The sequence below is a fragment of the Hylobates moloch genome, unplaced genomic scaffold, assembly GCF_009828535.3.
Source record: "Hylobates moloch isolate HMO894 unplaced genomic scaffold, HMol_V3 SCAFFOLD_4, whole genome shotgun sequence".
Classification (NCBI taxonomy): domain Eukaryota; kingdom Metazoa; phylum Chordata; class Mammalia; order Primates; family Hylobatidae; genus Hylobates; species Hylobates moloch.
This window is the reverse complement of record NW_026652279.1, coordinates 140623785-140638350: the sequence shown is the minus strand read 5'-3', so window position 1 is coordinate 140638350 and position 14566 is coordinate 140623785. Positions and strand designations below refer to the sequence as shown.

At 38.6% G+C, this 14566-nt stretch overlaps 1 protein-coding gene across 18 annotated transcripts in view; it reads left to right on the top strand.

The window, feature by feature from the left end:
• The first annotated feature begins 3199 nt into the window (after positions 1-3199).
• RBM26 (RNA binding motif protein 26) overlaps positions 3200-14566 on the top strand; it is an 87490-nt gene continuing 76123 nt past the window's right edge. For 14 of the 18 annotated variants that reach the window (XM_032151082.2, XM_032151081.2, XM_032151076.2 and 11 more), the window contains exon 1: positions 3544-3751. In XM_032151082.2, coding sequence (XP_032006973.1) covers positions 3681-3751 — 71 coding nt within the window. In that variant the 5' untranslated portion in view covers positions 3544-3680. Of the gene's footprint in view, positions 3752-14566 lie in introns of all 18 variants that reach the window. The other 4 variants (XM_032151090.2, XM_032151088.2, XM_032151080.2 and 1 more) reach the window with 1 other exon arrangement.

The following is a 14566-nucleotide window of genomic DNA, read 5'->3' as shown; positions in this document are numbered from 1 at the left end:
GGGATGCTCTGCCTTCCTGTTTTAGCTCTCACACTGGAAACAAGTGTCCTTTTCATGGTCTATTAGTGCCATATTTTTGTGTCTTTAGATGGCTTTTTGTGATTTCACTGTTTAAAATGCCCCCCAAGTGTAGTGATGAGGCTATCTAGGTCCCTAAGTGCCAGAAGGCTCTTCTTTCTTTTTAAAGAGAAAATACATAAACCAGGTAAGCATGAGTTATAGTGCCACTGGCTATGAGTTCAATGTTAATGAATCAACTATATTAAATAAGGTGCCTTAAAAAATTTTTTTTTCCTACATAAGGTGCCTTTAAAAAGAAACACACATAACACAAGGTATTTATGGGCTGGTTGACAAACATTTGATAAGAGGCTTGAAGGAACCTAATCCTGCATTTCTCCTAGGAGCAATGGTTCCATATTCACTAATTCAGCATTTGTGGCTTTTTTACAGAACCACCGTGAATAATGATTGGCTGTATATATTAGCAGCTGTTCTTGAAGCAGGGGATTCAAAGCTATAATCCACTAAAGAACAAATAATCACATACTTGCAAAAATAAAGCTATGAGTGCTATAAAAGAAGCAATCACAGGCTGGTGTCAGAAAATCTCAGAGGGACTCTTGCTTTAGAGAAGGGAGGTCAAAGATGGATTTCCAAAGGCGATGCTGTATGCACTGCATTTTGACACATAAGTAGGAATCTATTAAATGAAAGGTAGAGAAACACATTTTGCAATGGCTCAATTTAGTGAGAGGACACACTTCTGTGGAGACAAACGTTTACTCCATCTTGAATGCTAATTTGTCATGTTGCCTTCTGATTAGCCCCAGCCTTGTGATTATTACTTTATTTACGTCCTTAGTTTAAGAACAAAGCAACCCTGATGTTATCGCACAAATTACAGGCTATGATGTATATAGCATTCTTGCCTGTCTGGAGGGTTGCCTTTAAATGTCTCTATAGAGTACGTACACCCTTTCCTTATGGCATGTAAGTACTGGTCTGGGGAGTAATAGGGCAGAGATATACCTGTCTTGCTGCCACTGAAGACCATGCTTCTGTCTGTAAGTTACCCCAACAAAACACTCTTTACTGACCAAACTGGATTTGTCTGCTTTGTTCATTTGATTTCTCCTTTGATGTTTGGGGGGCACTTTGCATAAAGGGCCTTTTCATGGAACAACTTATTTTAAGTAACTCAAAATAGTTTAGGATGGCTGGAGCAAAGACTGAAAGGCACTGAAAGGAGTTTCTAGGCAAAAAGGAAGGTGTCTGATTTATGAAAGTCCCTTTATAGGATGTTAAATAATGTGTTTTATTCTAAAGATAATGTGGAAGTTGAAGATTTTAAGCAAGAAAGCGACATGATTAGATCCAAATTTTAGAATTATTGCTCTTAAAGGCAATGATGATGAAGGCAACTGAAGATGAACTGAGATGGAGGTCAGCATAAAAGGCAAAGATATTAAAAGGCTTTTGCTATTATTTAGGAAGAATAAAAGACTTTAAATAAGACAGTGACAGTGGTATGAGAAATGGATGGGCAAAGTTCGAGCAGTCAGGGAAAGAAGTAGAAGCGTTTTCTGTGGAAAATAAAGTGAACAAATGTCTGGAGAAAGGGAGGGTGAGCAAATCAGTTTATCTGGGGTATACAGTATTTGACAGAAGCTTTGGAAGGCTGAAGTGGAGAGCCAGAGTCATAGAATAGCTGGTGATAAGGTTGAAAATATTGGTGGCGTCAGCCTGTGGCAAGGCTACAACAAACGGACTAAACAAATATAATTTTAACTTTTGGCAATATTAAATTTATAAACAATTTTTATTGTAAAATACATATAAAACCTACCGTTTTCATTAAGTATATGGTCCACTGCATTAAGTACATTCATATTGTGCCACCCACACAACACCACTCATCTCCAGAATCTAAATCATCCTAAACTGAAACTCTATTATCCACTGAAATATAACTCATTTCCCCTTCTCCTGGGCACCCTCTCTACCCCTGCTCTTGCTACCATTCCACCTTCTGTCTCTAGGAGTTTTGACTATTCTAGATACTTAATGTAAGTGGAATCATATTTGTCCTTTCATGTCTGGTTTATTTCACTTAGCTAAATCACTTTAATCAACACCCTGGTTATTCAGTAGCTACAAATTAGAATACAAATTCAGATTCTAATTTGTATTCTACTCTATATGCTGTATTTTAAAACAAATGTCTTGCTGTGTAGTTCATAATCTTTTCACCTAATCCTTAAAGACACTTCACTCTAGCAAATTATAAATTCAGAGTTCCTAAGAACAATTTAGCCTATCGGTGTCTCTCATAAAGAGCTTTTATTGATCTACTTACTGAAAATGTCTTTAGATTGCAAATATTTTCATTCCATTACAGTTCATGGAACGTAGACCCTTTGTAAAATTCCACCTAGTATCTAAATAGAACTCAAGCAGGAATCAAACTTACTTAATCACCCAGGAAAATAGTTTGTTTATTTGGGTTGCTAATATGAAGACTCTCTCTTTTGATACTATATAATTTCCCGATCTGAGATAGGGCTGAATTTGCTCTAAATAAAGAGAATTTTAAAAATAACAAAACTTATCTTTAGTTGGGGGAAAGTGCAGGCTGGAAACTACCTGAGAGACGTGAAGGTTCTCTCACCTTTCCCTTGGGGCATTCCTTAGTCATTAGGGCTCTACCAGCAAGTCGAGTACTATTGGACAAGACACTAATCCGCTGGCGGTCTCATTGGGCTCCATTAGACCAGCCTGTGTTTACAAACCTCGTTCACATCACAGCATACACAGAATATGGTACTGGTAGGGCACTTAGGTAAATTGAGGAGGTAGCGCGCTCTGCACCTGGAACCTACTGGCCACCTGGTGTCGCGCACGCGGGTGTGTACGCTCTCAAAGAGCGATCCATCCGGCAGGACCGTTCCAGTTGACAGGCCACGGCCGTCTTACCAGGGACAAGCTAGGGTTCCCGCTGTTTCTGAAGTCAGCGGTCTTTTCCTCCTTGCAAGAAATAAGGTCTTTATATCATAAAGGTAAGCAAAGAATAAAAAGGCACAAAGGCCGCAAGCAACGCACACACGCAAAAATCGAACTACAGCACTCGACCCGCGCATTCTCTGCCGACGTTACGTCTCTTCCCAGCAGGCTCCGGGAGCCACCGCGAGACTTCTTCAATTCTCGCGAGATTTATCGGCAGCCATCTTCTTGGGGGTGCTGGGAGCCGGGAAGACCCCCTGAATCGTTCCCATTGAGCTGCCCTTCGCCTTCGCTTTCTTTACTTTTGCCTTTTCGACGTAGCCAACAAGCACCTGGTCCCGAGGCTGAGAGAAGGCCCGGGTCTAAGCGCGTGTCGCGCTTCCGGTCTGGGTAGATTTGCTGGGGAAGAGGGAAGGGGGAGGGCCCGGGCAAACCGTTGCTGTTTCAGCCCGGGCCGGGGTCCGGGGACGGGGAGCTCCTGGCACCCAGTGCACTTGTGGCCTGCGGCGGTCCCTGCAGAGCTGTTCGCCGACCGGGGCCCGCGGGAACCTGCCACCGGCGCCTCCCACCGCGGCCCACGCGGGCGGCGCGCGGAGGAGGGGGCGGGGGCAGCGGCGGCTGTTGCGGCCGCGACCTGGGCGGGCGGAGGAGTGTGACGGGCCTTAGGGCCGCTGTGGATGGTTTCTAAAATGATCATTGAAAACTTCGAGGCACTCAAGTCCTGGCTCAGCAAGACTCTCGAGCCCATGTGAGTATCCGGGGGATATCTCTTTGCAGGGATGGCAGTGGGAGATAGGCGGACCCAGAGATCTGTGCAGTTTCCCCAGGTGCTTGCGGTGGAGGCCGAAGCGGTGAACGGAGGTCCCAGGGCTCTGTGGCTTCTTCTCGTCCACCTCGCTTCCAGGTTCAGGATACCCCCGAGAGCCTGAGTCGAGCTTGATTTTATTGCTGAGCTGGTCTCGTTTTCCCGTTATATATAGACCGACTCCAACTCCCACCCGCAATATTTTCCGGGGGCCCCAACATCGGTTTATTTTAGTGAAACCGACTGTGTTTTACTTCCTACAGACTATTTTACCTTGTTTTTCTAAATGAAATAGGCTTTATTAGGGATTCGGACAGTTCTAGCTTAAATCACTCACGTTTCACCTAAATATAATTCCTGAAAGCAAGGCCACGTCTCCCATGTGCTGTCTGGCTCATCTGCACCTCTCTTCACTGATTGAAGATGTAACAGGTGCTGAGGTGGCCAGTAAAATTCCCCTTTCCCGCCTACACGTTCGTTAGCTTGGAGAGGAGGAAGAAAATTGAATCTTCATCCATATGGAATATTTAGCAGTTTTAAGTGGGATGCTATAGATAGATTTTATGTTGGGGGCTGCGGTTAGAGTGCTGTAATAGTCTTAGATTGGAAAATTTAAGGAGTGTTTTGACGACTTGGTAATACAAAATATAATATGGACCAAAGTGCTTTATCAGAATTGTTGATTTACAATAATGCAATGGGGAAAATTCACTTATTTAATAAAGTTATTAGGTATCTACTATATACTACGGGAGGCTTTGGGGATAGAGCTTTTAAATTCTGAAATCGACAAGACATAAATAAATCCAGATATTAATAGAGCTGTGACTATTACAATAATAGAGAATCATGTAAAAGTGATTATGAGGGGGGCTACTTCACATTGTTCAAGGAAGGACTCTCAGAGAAGGCGATGTTGGAGTAACACCTAAAGAGAAGGGACCATCTGTGTCACAGTTTTGGAAAAGAACGTTCTTTGCAAAAGGAAGAGCAAATGAAAGGCCCTGTAGCAGAAGTGATTGTGGTGTGTTTCAGGAGGAGAAAGGCCACTGTGGCTGGAAGGAGCCTTGCGATGAGGGAGAGAATATAAAGGCAAGAAGTTGGACAAGTAGGTAGGGGCCACATCGTGTATGGGAAGACGTGAGATGATTTAAAGCAGACAAGGACTGATTTAATTTTGTTTTAACTCTGCCTATTTTGTAGAGACTGAGAGGGCAAGAATGGAAGTAAGGAGACTATTCAGAAGAGTATCGTAGGCAGAGATGTGGCTAGTTTGCATTAGAGTGATGGTGGAGACAGGCAGATCTAAATACATTTCATAAGTAAAATTAATGGATTAAATGCGGGAGATGAGGGGAAGGGAAATCAAGGGTGGTGCCTTAGATAACCCAAGCAACAGAACGGGTGATAGTAGAGAAGGCAGAGAACAGGTTAAGGGGAGAAGGAATGGGGATGGCTAGTTTTGATAATAATAAATACAGTAAGTATGAAGTCTGTGGGATACATCTAAGTGTGATAGCAGATCACTGAATATATGAGTCTAAAACTGAGGACAGGACTGGAGAAATCTGGAGTCATGCAGATAGTATTTAAAACGATGACATTGTGGGAAATTTCCTACGAAAAGTGTGTAGATAGGGAAGAGGGCCTAGTACTGAGGCAGGAGGAAAACTGGGCTTTGTCGTTAAAGAACAAGTGTATGGCAAAAGAGAGGAGTTTATGAAATGCTGCAGAATGCATGAAAAAATGGAGGCAAGTAGGTAGCCCTTAGATTTAGCAAAGTAGAAGTCATTGGTAACCTTAGCAAAATAGTTTCACTGGAGTGGAGTTGTGCAGATGGAAGTCCTATTTCGGTGTATTGGAGAGTGGGCATCATAGTATAGCGGTGAGGAGAGCTCTGGAGCAGAATGTCTGGCTTTGAAGTCTGCCTCTGCCACTTACCAGCTGTATGATATTGGGTAAGTTACTTAACTCAGGGCTTCCATTTCCTCAACTGTAAAATTGGGAAAATAATGAGTGTATATTAAGGAAATCTTAGACTACTGTCTGGTGTGTAATTAGCATTCGGTAGTTATTAGGTGAATACAAAACTTATAAATGTTTTGGATTGAAATAGCTTTCCTTTAAGCGTTCAGTTTCATATTAGATTTACTGCCGTATCCCCCCATCTTACCTAATGAGAAGACTATAGCCACTTAGAGTGTATGCTTGTAATTTTTCTTTAGTCTTAATAGAACATATTCCATGTATCATAAAGCCTACTCTCGATGGCTGTAGCACTGCAGTCATTATGTTGTCATAAATAGGGCACTGCTAGTAGAGCCTAGACAGTGGGAATTGTAATTGGTCCTTTGCTAATGGGTGTAGCTGTGGTAAAATTGAGCCCTTATCCAAGTTCTTGTCCTTTTAATTGCATTTCAGGTGGATTCTTTTGTATGATGACTTATAAAAGCTGATCCCAATTATGGATCAGTGGTTTCTAACGTTGGTTTTGTGAAATGTTATGATCTGTTATCTAAAAGGATTTTTTTTTTTTTGCTTTAACATTGTAATTACCAAACTACCTCTGTTTGAGAGAGGAACATACAGAGAACCAAGGGTAAGCTGTAACTTGAAACTTACATAAAACTTTTTAGTTACCTGTGCTGGTTAAATACTTCATGGTTTTGGACTTACTCCACATTTTGAATGTGTTAATTCAGCAAACATTTTAAGAGTACTTAACCTACTCTGTGGTAAGCAGTGTGCAAGATATTGGGGAAATAGTAGGTAACAAGACATGAAATGACTCTTCATTTTATTTACCATTTAGCAGGAAAGATAGGTGTTGAAGTCTGGGAACGTCAGGAAACACTTCCCTGGTGTAATGTTTATCTCAGCTTGGAAGGATGAAGAACACTTTGTTGGGGCAAAAGGATGGGATTGGAGACCTGTGAAAGCATTGTTGGTTTGGTGAACAGATTGTATGGAGGTCCTAAAAATGGACAAAAAAAGATATGTTGGAGGAATTGAAAGAAATAGAAAGAAGCAAGGGAGAGGAATGTCAGTGGAAAGCTCCAGAGAAAGGAGCCAGATCACACAGGACTTTGTTGAGTCATGTTTAAGACTTTGGATGTTATTGAAGGATAGTGGGAAGCCAGTGAAGGGTTTTAGGGCAAGAGGGTTTTCAGATGGATGTTTTAAACAAAAAAAAGCCTGGCTGTGTTTTCGCGTGAAATAGAAGTCTGCATATATGTATTTTACTGTTTCATAACTTCTGTACATGTATCAGGGTTCTGAGTTTCATAAATTATTGAAAATAATTTTCAATGTCTTTTTCATAAATTGAGAATTTTGAACTTTATTAAAATTGTCATCTTGAAATGCTTAAGATTGATGTTTTGTTATCTCAAAGATTTGCTTAGTCATACTTGCCAGTAATATGAAGCTAAATGTTAGTCTTTTTTCTAACATTTCGTTTTGATGATAAGAAGTCCTGAAAAAAAATTAAGCTCTTTTGTTGTAGTAAACTTTTAAACGAACAAAAAAAGAAAACACTTTCTACTGTATTTAAAACTTTTAAGTGGACTTACACATCAAAGTCATGTTTTTTTTTTCTGAAGAGACACCTAAACATCTAATGAAACTTTAATTTTTTTTTTTTTTTTGTATTTTTAGTAGAGACGGGGTTTCACCGTGGTCTCGATCTCCTGACCTCGCGATCCGCCCGCCTCGGCCTCCCAAAGTGCTGGGATTACAAGCGTGAGCCACCGCGCCCGGCGAAACTTTTAATTTTTTAGAAAATAAAATTGAGGGGCAGATGGATGTAATGACGTACTCAGGTTTTGTGAGTTGAGTACTAAAGAACAAAATGCCTAGTGTTGTGCTTCTGCCACTGTGTGGTGCTGTGGAGGAAGTGTGTGGTGGAAGGAAGATCTCTGTGTCCAGATCAGTATTCAAATCTCACTTCTGCCGTTTATTAGCTGTCTAGGCAAAGGAACCTCCTCTTTCCTTATTGGTATAATAGGAAGAATTACACTATTTCCATCTATAGTTGAAAGGGTTGAATGAGACACATGTTTGTGAGCCTTGCCCTTCCCCTCCTTTCTTAGATATTGGTTGATTAAACACAGATAGGCTACATTACTACTGTTGCTACTGTTAGAATTATCACCAACACTCCTGCTGTGGCCACCACCTAAACTGTATGCATTGTTGTTAAACATTTTGTATTATTGTACTTACAAGTTTTATGAGGTAAGCATTGTTATCTCTCCATTTTGCAGGTGATGATACTGAGGCACTGAAGCATGAAGTTACTTGCCCACAGTGATTTAAACTAAGGCTTTTTGACTCTAGAGCTGCGTGCATATTCTTAATTTACTACTACACAGTGCAGCATCCTAGTGTTTTCTGTTACTGTATATACTTTTTTACTATGACATTTTCATAGTATTGGCTACTATTGTAAAAGAACAAAATTCTAAAGCATCATGGTTATCAGTGCTTTAGATTAAGAAATAAACATCTTTGGAGTTTTTGTAGTATTTTTCCCTTCACTTGTACTTGTTACTACACCTTTCTCACCACATTAAAATTTATTTTTGTTCCTGTCTGATAGGAAGAGTTATTCTTTTGGGTTTGCTAAATGATCTTTTTGCTCCTGAACTTTTGAGTATTTTTGCTTCCTTTGACCTTTCCCTTTTAGTTGGCTTCTTTTGGCATAGTAAGTCCATTTCCCATTCCTTAGGAAAAACTCAGCAATAATAACAAAAAACAAAAAAAATAAAATGCTTCTAGTCACTTTCTTGCTAGCTTTCTGTTCCTGTCGCTGGTAAATCTTGAAGTAGTAGTCAGACTTTAAATTTTTTGTTAATTTGCCCTCAGCCATTTACTTCTTAATGTCTTGGAATAGAATTTCTTCGTTGTAATATAATTACAACCAAAAATGCTTACCTCAGTGTTACCAATCAATTTATATTTACTGCCTAAAGTTTTATATTTTTTGCCCTATGCGTGTATAACATCAGTGTTGATGCCACCTTTTTAACTTACTTGCCTTGAATCCTGATGTGTTGGTTCCTTTTCTTAAATCAGTCTTACCCTCTTTCGTTCCTTTTCTTCAGATTCTAATTGTATTGTTCAATGTTGTTACATTGACTTTTTTTCTTCATCCATTTTTTACTTCTGACATTTCATTAATTTACTGCTAAGATTTGAATGTTTGTCTTCTCCAGAATTCATGTTGAAATTTAATTGCGTTAAGTATTAAGAGGTGATTAGGTCACGAGGGCTCTGCCTTTGTTGATTGGATTAATGCCTTTATAAAAGGTTAGGTTTTGCTCTGCCCCTCTGACTTCTGCTGTGGGAGACCTGTGACTTCTGCCATGGGAGGAACTCCGGAAGATGCAGTATTCAAGGTCTATCTTGGAATCAGAATTGCCAAACCTGCCAATACCTTGATATGGGACTTCCCAGCCTCCAGAACTGTGAGCCAATAAATTTCTTTATAAATTACCCGTCTTGTGGTATTCTGTTATAGCAGCACAAACGGACTAAGACCTTTCCCATGAATGGTTTTCTTTGTAATCCATGCCAATGGTTCTTAAAAACTTTTTTTTGGAGTGTATATTGTAGATCCTTTAAAGTCTGATTAAAGACTGCCTCCCTAGGATTTACAAATACATACACATTTGCATTGAATTTCAGAGCTTTTCACTCTGAGCTTGTTAATGGATTCCAAAGTAGAACCTCTACTCTGCATTTATTTTCACACAAGTATGTTTAGACTTAACCACTCTTCACAGTCTTAAGCTTTTATCTCTAATTGCTGGCTATATATCTGCTTGGATCGCTCATCTAAACTTCAAACTAATTTCTGAAAAGAAGTGTTTTCTGGATTCACTTATTTTAATTTCATTTCTCCACATTATGCTGGCTTGAAATTTTTTGGCTTCTCCTCCCTCCCATTCACTTAGTCATGAGGTTCTGTTAATAATCTTTACTGACATTGCTTAGTAGGGGGCTCACACTCCGTATATAAATGATTGCAGTTTGCTTCCTAACAAATCTGTTTTTATCTCTAGGCGTTTCTCCCTTCCAGTTCTTCTGACATGGATGCCCAGCCTTGTTTGTATCCCATTGCTTGATCAAAACCTTCAGCATTCCCAGATAATAAATTGCATACTTTTTAGCTTGCCTTTAAGAAAGCTAATGATTTGCTTTAAATTACCTTTCCATTTATATCTTTCTACTTTTTATATGAGTCTTAATTTCGCAAAGCTGAACTTTCGTGATTCACTGTCATGTTATTTTTATTGTTTCTTTTTTCTGAAAGTTTACTGTTTCTTTTTTCTGAACATTAGTTGTAGGCACCATTTATTGAGTGCTTACTATTAATATATGTTAATCATTATACATTCATTGTGTGCAAGATAGGTATTAGGAAGATGAAATAGCATACTTTATTCATAGCTAGTAAGTGATGGAGACAGGATGCAAAAGAAGACATTTCGATTCCAGAGCCTCGTTGTATTGTGGTGTACTTTCTTTATATCCTTTCTTTGTGTTGAAGTCAAAGATCAAGTGTGATTCCAGTTCTTCCAGAAAGCTGTCTATGATCTATCCAGCTGGATGAAGCGACTCCTCCCACCATGACTCCTCTCTCTCAGCACTGGTTTCAGTTGTCATGACACTCTTCACTTGTGCATTAAATTATTTAGTCGTGTTATTTTAGCTTTATTATTAGAGTCTCAGGCCCTTGAAAGCAGACTCCAACTCTTAAGATTTAACTATATTCCTGTTCATTATATACATTATCTAACACAATGCTTTGTGTGTAGTATATACCTGATTATTAAATGCATTAGTTGAAATTTCAAGTTTGTGTACCTAAAGCCAAGGGAAGAGGCAATAATTTGGGTAAAATTATATAGAATCTACCCTACTTCAGAACAGCAGATATGTGAGCTATTTGAAGATTAAGTAGTCTTTGGGTCTACTTCTTTCCATTTTTACTCCTAGCATCTTCAGTTTAGGTAAAGCTTAAGTTTAGTTCAGATTTTTTTTTTTCTTTGAGAGGGAAAGGTCGTTGAAATATATTAATATTTACTTGTTAAAGTATTATTGAATGTTGCTATGTGCAAGATTGCTGTCTCCATAGAACTGCACATAAAAGAATTATAGTAATTCTAACCTGATGAATTTTATAGCTGGTAGAAGAGTTAATAGTCTATAATTATTGGTTAAAACACTTTTCTTTATTTCTTTATCCCTTTAACGTGTGATGAATTGACTTTCATAATCACATTTTGCTGCTGCACTCTTACTTGGCCTTTCCATCTGAATGCTGAGTGGTTAAAATGCATTTAGCACTTTTTTTCTGTATGTTTTAGCACTTCCTTATCTTTGGCTGACAGTGCTTCTCAAAATTATTTTACATGCCTAAACCAAGAGATAGGGACTGTATTATGAGCAAAATGTAAAATATTCCCATGTTAGGTATGTACATAACCTAAGCTTGAGAATGACTAACTGAAGCTTGAGCTAAATAGCTGGTAAGATTTTTTCCCTCTTCTTGCTTCGTTTGTGCCAGAGAAAAGAATGAATGAGAGAAATGAATGAATGGTAAGCTGTTCCTACTAGACTTACTCATTACCCTCCTACTACCTTATTTCTGTGGAAAAAGTCTTTTCAATTTACATGCAGTAACTTTGAAATAGGTAAAAGTTTATTTTTAACTAGGGTTTTATTTAGTGTCTTTTATATGTGTATTAAATAACGGAGTAAGTTCAAGATCTGTTACTTAGTGATTCTTGAGATATTTTACCTATATAGAAGCATTTCTTTTGTTATTTTTTCTGCGACGCTTTACGAGTGCTTTTAAAATTTTGATTTTCTGATTTTTATTGTTAGTATATAGAAATATATTTGTATATTGACCTTGAATTCTGAAATTTTACTAAGTGTACTTATTCTAGTAGCTATTTTATAGATTCTGTGGAATTTTCTTATACCAATCTCATCATCTATGAGTAATGACAATTTTCTGATTTTTATACCTTCATTTCTTTTTTTTTTTTTTTTTTTTTGAGATGGAGTCTGACTTTGCTGCCCAGGCTGGATTGCAGTGGCGTGATCTCAGCTCACTGCAGCCTCTGCCTCCCGGGTTCAAGCTATTCTCCTGCCTCTGTCTCCCGAGTAGCTGAGACTACAGGCACGTGCCACCACGCCTGGCTAATTTTTTTTTTTTAATTTTTAGTAGAGACAACAGGGTTTCATCGTGTTAGCCAGGATGGTCTCGATCTCCTGACCTCATGATCCACCTGCCTCGACCTCCCAATACACCTTCATTTCTTATTATGCTGGCTAGAGGCAGTAGTACAATGTTGAAGTGGTAAGAGTGGATGTCCATGTCTTGTTTCCAGTCTAAAGGGAAAGAGATTAAATGTTTCAGTATTACTGATACTGGCTCTAGGTTTTTAGTAACTGCCTTTTACCAGATTGAGAATTTTTTTCTTAATTTGCTTAATAATTTTGTCATAAAAGGTTATTGTTGACTTGGCTAACTTCTTCTTTTTATTTTTTTTGAGACAGTCTTATTCTGTCACCCAGGTTGGAGTGCAGTGGTGCGATCTCGACTCACTGCAACCTCCACCTCCCAGGTTCAAATGATTCTCAGGCCTCAGCCACCTGAGTAGATGGGACTGCAGGTGTGCACCACCACCCTTGGCTAATTTTTCGTATTTTTAGTAGAGGTGGGGTTTCACCGTGTTGGCCAGGCTGGTCCTGAACTCCTGACCTCAGGTGATCTGCCCGCCTCAGCCTCCCAAAGTGCTAGGATTACTGGCATGAGCCATTGTGCCTGGCCAGTTCTTTTCCTCCATCCGTTGAGATGATCATACAGATTTTTCTGTTTTTCTGTTAATATGGTGTATTACATGGATTGATTTTCAAATATTAAGCCAATCTTGTATTCCTGAGATAAACCAGGCTTGGTCATGTTGTATTGTGCTAGATTTGATAATATTAAAACAAGTGGAAGTATTCTATCCTCTTTTTCTGCAAAAATTTATTTAGGGTTAGTACTATTTTTTTTTTCCTTAAAATTTTTGGGATCCTTCACCAGTGAAGCCATCTGGGACTGAGATTTTTGTTGTGAGGATTTTTTGAGTATAAAATCAATGTCTTTAATAGGTATAGGGCTGTGTAGGTATTTCTGTTTCTTCTTGTGTCACTCTTGACAATTTATGATATTCAAGGATTTTTCTGAAGTTGCCAGATTTATTGACATAAAGTTACTTGCATTGTAACCTTACGGTTCGTTTAATAACTAGGATTTATTGTGATGCTTCCTTTCCCCTTTTTAATTATACCTTTGGTTGCTCTTTTATTTTCTTAATCAATTTTGCTATTAGTTTTTCAGTTTTATTCAGCTTATTAAAGAACAATGTTAACTTTTTTTTTCTATTTTCTATTTCAGTGTTTTATTTTTATGATTCCCTTTTAAAACACTTTGGGTTTAATTTGCTGTCCTTTTCCTCTTTCTTAAAGTGGAACCTAGGTCGTTGGTTTTGCACCTTTCTTTCAGCTATTTTATGATATTGTTCCATTGCCACTGTCCTCTGTTGTTTCTGGTGAGAAATCTGCTGTCATTTGAGTCTTTGTCCTCCTGAATGTAATGTGTCTATTTTCCCCCTTTGACTACCGTTAAGATTCAATTCCTTTTATTTGGTCAGCAGTTTGACTATGATAGGCTTGTCTGTCTGTGTTTATGTGTTTTATCCTTCTTAGATTTGCCAATTTGGATCTGTGTTTTGGGTCTTTCATCAGTTTTGGAAAGTTCATGGTCACTATGTCTTCAAAATTTTTCTGCCCCATTTTTCTTTCCTCTTTTTCTGAGACTTTATATTTAGTTCCTTGTATGTTAGATTATTTGATATTATCCTGAAAATCTCATGTATGTTTTAAAAAATTACTTTTGTCCCTTTGCTTTTGATTTGGATATTTTTTATTTTCCGTTTTGTTTGTTTGTTTGTTTATTTAGAGACAGTGCCTCACTCTGTTGCTCAAGCTGGAGTGCAGTGGCATGACTATAGCTCATTGCGGACTTGACCTCCTGGGCTCAAGGGATTCTTTTGCCTCAGTAGCTGGGATGGCAGTCACACACCACCACACCCAGCTAATTTTTTAATTTAATTTTAATTTTTTTTTGTAGAGATGGGGTCTCACTATGTTAACTAGACTTGTCTTGAACTTCTGGTGTCAAGTAATCCTCCCACTTCAGCTTCCCAAAGTGCTGGGATTATAGATACGAACCTCTTCCTGTTTTCAAGTTCACTATTGTTTTTCCTTTACCGTTTCCAGTCTGCGAAGGAGAGTTATTTCTGATTCAAATTTTTTATTTCTAGATTTTCCCATTTGGCTCTTTTTAATAGTTGCTGTGTATTCGCTGAAGTTTCCCACCTCTCCATGCATGTTGTCCACATTTTCCAGTAAATTCTTTAGCATTTTTATCATTATTGTGAAGTCCCCATCTAATCTATTATCTGAGCAGTCTCTGAGTATGTGTCCATTGACTGTTTCGTCTCATGTAGATCACATTTTCTTACCATTTTGTGTTCCCTTTAGTTGGTTTTATGCTAGATCTTTTGTGTAAAAGGACTGTAGAGACTGAAGTAAATAAGATTCATTTTCAGTAAGGGGCATGCCTTTTTTTTGTTAGGCCACTTGAGTGGAGTCTAAGTCAGTTGCCCTGTAGTCTAATTGGTTCTGGGCTTT